Genomic DNA, 5,977 nt, shown 5'->3' on the forward strand with positions numbered 1-5,977 from the left:
ATGATATGTAATTAAAAATTGTTATTTTACGGTGATAATCTTGTTTTCTTGTGCCCAACAATGCATAATTTCATTTGATAAACACGTTTAGATTGAAATGTAATTTATAATCAGTCACAAGAGCATCGAATCTGAATCACTTGAAAAAAACACGGGGGTGCTTAACTTTTTTCCAGGTGTATACAAGTTTTACCTTAGTATTGTTTCTTAATTAAGTGTTTTCAAGTATGTACCCATTTTATCATTGTGTGTTATTATTTTAAGTTTCTACCTTACTAGATGAAGTTGACGTATTTCTGCATGAAAATAAAACATCCTTATGGAACATGAAATAGAAAATAGGCTTAGTTATTGTGGTTTATTTTGAAGGTATTTTTATTGAAAACACGTCAAAAAGAAATTTCAAACATATGTATTTTGATAATGTTTCTTTGATGGTAAGAGATGCACAATCAGATGAAACATATGGAATACAATGTTGCCCTGTGATGCATACACAGAATGTAACTCAGAAATATTAAATGTACAACATAAACATTTACCTTCTGCTGAAACAAGTGGTTTTCCTGTGGCACTGAATGTAGAGGAAACTGATGCTTTTCTACTAGAACTTAAATTTTGATCTAGATTCACAACTACCAAAGGTCTGATCATTTCTTGTACAGCAACCCATTCTTCTCTGACAGTCTGCAGGTCATCACGTACAGCTGGAGGCATGGCCTGACTGTTTTTTTTCAACTGTCTATAGCTCTCTTCTAACTGGTTGAATGCTACAGCATGAGTCTGAATGATATCAGGATCAACCTGGATCAAAAGTAAAAGTTGTAGTATTTAATTCAAATAAAGAGATAGGATAAGTTTAAAAAAAGTAGATTTTACAGTTTTCTGAAAGTGAACTGTGGATTAAAATAATTTACTTTATCAAGTAAAAAATAAGAAAACTATACATCTTAGTTTGATACACTTCAGTTTACATCCTTATCAAAGGAATGCACACACCTTAGAAAACTTTAGCACATCCAAGTGCAAACAGTAAAAAAAAAAGGTTATCTCTAGCTTTGTTTAAGAGCTGTTCCAATTAGAACACTGGATATCAATTAATGACTAAATGTTTCACTTTATAAAACTCATATATAACTTAACAAAACTTCATATGTTTAATTCATGCATATAAATGCACCTTAAGGGAAAGTGTCTTTTTTTCCAGTGTTATGACATTTAATAGTTTATACACACTAGTCTTAGTCAATTTATTCACTTCTACACTGATGAAAAAATTACCAGTTTATCCTTTAAAGAAATTATATTTACTAGAGGAAACAACTAGGAAATGTACCCTTGCCTTGCACGATATTTGTTTTGTTAGATTCATGAGGTTGTGATTATTCGAGTGTATCTACTGAACACGAGTTATCAGGAAAGGTACCAATGTTATGTATGGTATTATATCACTGGAATTTGGCATCAGGTTCACACAGAAAAATTAAAATGGCTGTCATACTTGAAACATTCATCCAATTGCTTATCCATTTAAACTCAACCTCAGGGGTATTCCACCTGAGTTTTTCTCTATCAAATATCATCTAAAATAGTTCAGGTACTATCTCAAAACAATTTTGTGATGTCAAAACACCAGTTATATGGATAACTGCTTTATATTTGTAGATGTGCAAAACATCAGTCACAACATAGGTAATAGTACAAATTATAACATTAATATATTGAAATTGTTATATGTTATTTCAGTATCTTGCTTTAATGACATTATACAATTCCACCAAACGTTTTATTAGGATAAATTGGAGCTTCAAAAAAATGAAATAGATGATTAATTAAATTGTAAACCAGCCACTATGAACTACTCAAAAAAACACATGGATAGTAAATTTTTGGGACTTTCTGAATACAATCTACTAAAATGTGTTTCTTTGCAGTTTAAGCTGCACTTTTTGATACATCTGTACTTTAGAATACAATCACATCATTTCCCACAAATTTAATGAATTATATTAATAAACAAAATTCTAGTCAACCACATGCTTAAAGTGCTAAGCTGAGAGACTGAATGATATCAACTGAATGGGTACAGTACACTGAAAGAGCAGCAGTATGAGGTGAAGGAATCTCTTTAAGTGCTTCCCAGAATTTGATATAAAAATTGGGAATATTGGTCTTGATCTGTTTAACAGATAAAAAAAAAAACATGACTTCGAGAACAAAACACACTTTGTGTTAGGTGAACCACAAGAAATGTTCCATTGCTATAGGGCACAGCTGACAACAGTGAACTACACACTCCTATAAGATCATTAGTTTTAACTACTCTTAGACATCTACAGATGGCAGTTTACTAGACAGTGACAGCCATTCTTTATAAATTGTAAATTTATGCTGAATTACATGTGATTCAGTACGGTAAGTATCAGGCATTAAACTGAACAGATCACAAAAAACATGTTCTGACAAAGGTGGTGTGGATGTAAAGTCTTGTCACTACAACTGAATGTAGAGAAAACTGACAAAACAAGAAGTCTACCTCGAATCTGTAAACATAAGCTACTGGTTTATGCTGTACTTTGCTATCGATGATGGATCCCGGATTAAACAAAAGAAAAAAGATGAACACATGGATGAAGAAGAAAAAAGATCTGTAGGGTATGCATCAAATATTTTGAATGAGGAATTTCAAAACATGTAGCTACTTTAAAAGAAAAAAATGTTATAGACCGAGTTCTTTAATCTGTGCAAACCACCATACTCTTTCAGTATTATATACACACACACATATATATATATATATAACTGTCAAGTTTTTATAATTAGACAAAGCTTCTTGGAGGCCAAAACTATTTTTTCTTCCTCAAGAAATGTTTCTTGGTTTTACAATTATATGTTTACTTTCTTTTGCATCTAAAGGTGAATTCAATGATATTATAAAATAGAGAGAGATTTTTATACATGAAGCTTTCTCTAATGGAATTTTTGGAACTTGATATAGGTTTTGCAATCTTTTTTTTTTAGCCCCAGTCAGTCAACTATTACTCACATTACAACAGTATTTATTAAAACTTAAATATAGGGACCTTCGTGTTTGTTTTTTTCAGTTAGTGAGAAGAAATTCCAAATAATTATCATTTTATATTATGTATAGGTTTCACAAAGAGGATACAATCACAATCACTTACATCTAACTTGGGCATAATAAGCAAAATTGTATTGGGTACGAACATTTTACATATCAAATTACATAAGAAAAATTAAGAAAAAGACAAAAATCAAAACAGAATGACCAACATTCTTTTAACTAAAGAAAAAAAGAAAGCTTAATAATCAACACACAATTAAAAATACAAAACTAAGTTATCTTCTAGTTGTACTTATTAGTACTGAAATTATACTTCTCTGTGGGTACTGTGGTAGTTAACGTGATATTTATAATTTATCTGGGAAAACTGCAAACAAACATACTACAGTTTCCAACGGAGGAGGTGCAATCTCTTCCTGATACTTCTCCAGTGTATTTTTAGTTTCTAAGATCCACAACTTTTCTGCTTCAAGTTGTTCTAAGAACAGTGTCAAATTACTCAAATGAGTCTCAAGTTTATGTCTCAGTTCTGGCACGTCTGTTGACACCTTAAAAAGGATAAAATGAACAAACAAGAACTTCAACTGATAGGAAGATTTTTTTTGGTAATTAATTATTTTGGAAAATGTGGTGACCAGAGAACTATGAATTATTCAAATAACTTCATTAATTATATCTAAATTACAAAGACCAACTTAAAACTGTGAGATGGTCTGGTGGAAAAAAAACATTATGACAAGCTGACAACTTGAAGGTTTGAACTGAAATTTGTATAATCATAAAATGATACTGTAATACATAATTCATATAAAACCCTTTTTTTATAAAATAAAAGTCAAATTACACTTACGATGTAAGCTATTTTCCATAAGTAAAACTTTAATGACATGGAGTTGTGTCTAGAATTGGTTTTTATCTTCATACATCTTAAAAGTTATTTTTTTATTTAAACAGTTCATTCAATATTGTATGGTTGTAACAGTGATATTAGAACCTTATTATGCTAACAAAGCCCATAACAATTCTACTAATGACTTTATCAAATTACAATATAGTACAGTAAACTTTAGTACTATGGGTAATGTTTATATTGCTTATTCAAACTCAAAAGTATCAAGTCTTCTTTAATCTATAGATCATGATATACATGATACACTTAGTGTCTAAGTACATTAATTTTTCTTTAAAATACATTTTAAGTACACTGAATGATTGTGTTATGGGATCAGCATTGCCTCCCTTACAAACTTTCTAAGTATTCCTGTCATTTTAATCTGATCTCAGCTTTGTCATGCACATATACCACAAATGTTTTGTAAAAGATTTTGATAAGATTGACAATAATGAGAATATAAAAAAAGATGTGGATGAATATTGTTCAGTAACTATAAAAGTTGCTTCTTGTGCACATGTTTATAGTGTAAATTACACAATAACTAATATAACTGTTAAATTCATGTGAACAAGCAAAAAATTAAGTTACAATTTCAAAGTTCAAAATCCAAATGGTCATAATGTACTAAATCCACAAAAGAGTAATCTCCAGTTGTATTTACTTTAATTATTACCTCAGTCACCAAAGGTGGATGGAGGTTGTTTTTACCCCTGCATGTGTTTGTCAGCAACCTTTCTCGAAAATGGCCAAGCGGATTTGGACCAAAGTTGGTATACATGTGGACTATGACCCAACTTAGAAATGACTAGTTTTTTGAGGGTCAGGGGTCAAAGGTCAGAGCAAGTGTAAGAAAATAAAAAACTCCTATCTGTTAACATAGGGACAGAATTTTCACACTATTTTTGCTCTATAACTCAATCAAAAATGACCATTTTTTGATTAAACTTGGTGGACATAGGTAAAATATTATTCCTCATTGTCCTGCCAAAAATGGTATGTATGGTTGGTAAAGACAGACACTCAGACTTGTACATGGCAAAGGTATACACTCTTCTGAGTGCTCCTCTAGTTGCAGATGTTTTTAAAGATGGAGATGGATATAAAGTGAAGATCCACTAAGGTATTAAACTAATATATTCATATCTCATCACCTTTAAGTTAATGATTTTATGTGATTAACAGTGCAGAGAAACAAATTACAATGACTGAAAGTTCTTGAAATGGCCAACTTTTTTAGTGAAATAGTATTTTAAGATCTGATGAAGGTGCAGAAAAGTAGATTTATATGTCATTATCACTTTACATGACAAATTATTCTTTCTTTTAATAACTTTCACCCATCTTCTATCTGATGGGAAAGTTTAATATTATTATGATGTTTCCTAGCAACAATAAGGATCTTTTGTATATTTAAGTTTACGAAAAAAGCTTTGGTAAAATTTAGGAGTGTGTTTACAAAAAAAGACTAGTGGCTAAGTTTAGCTTTCTTTAACTATAGTTTGTTTCTATGTATAATGCGGATAAGAAAAGCTATAAAGGTACAGATCATGAAATGGTAAAAGACCCTTTTCTACTAATATTTGATTATTTAACTGTCACACAAAAATTATTTGTATACTAAATTAAAAGAGGCTAAAAGTTTAGTTAAAAAAAGAAAATATTGAGACTCAAGCAAATAAAATTATTCATGTAACTTCACATTTGGTAAATACTGTTTATAAATTTCACACACAGTACAACACAGAATTTATATACATAAAATCAATGCTGACTGGAAGAGTACCAGTACTGTATACCTTATGAAACCTCTCTTCTGCTTTATCAACATCATCTGGTCGAAGAAGTGTACGAGCCAACAGAACTGACATCATGCTTGTTCTTCTTGGTCCTGTTTCTTCTTCTATTCTCTGTAATATTAATTTGTAATGCCAATTATTTTTACTTCTCTAGGTTATGATATATATATATATATATATATATATATCTTACTTTCTATG

At 30.3% G+C, this 5,977-nt stretch overlaps 1 protein-coding gene across 1 annotated transcript in view; it reads right to left on the reverse strand.

Moving 5' to 3' along the window:
* The window catches only part of LOC106459004 (dystrophin-like), a 271,702-nt gene that overhangs the window by 87,936 nt on the left and 177,789 nt on the right, over positions 1-5,977 (reverse strand). The window contains exons 45-47 of the mRNA XM_022385593.1: positions 5,777-5,887; positions 3,469-3,633; positions 543-804 (exon numbers count right to left, since the gene is read on the reverse strand). Coding sequence (XP_022241301.1) covers positions 543-804; positions 3,469-3,633; positions 5,777-5,887 — 538 coding nt within the window. The remainder of the gene's footprint in view (positions 1-542; positions 805-3,468; positions 3,634-5,776; positions 5,888-5,977) is intronic.

The sequence above is a fragment of the Limulus polyphemus genome, unplaced genomic scaffold (genome assembly GCF_000517525.1).
Source record: "Limulus polyphemus unplaced genomic scaffold, Limulus_polyphemus-2.1.2 Scaffold25, whole genome shotgun sequence".
Taxonomy (NCBI): domain Eukaryota; kingdom Metazoa; phylum Arthropoda; class Merostomata; order Xiphosura; family Limulidae; genus Limulus; species Limulus polyphemus.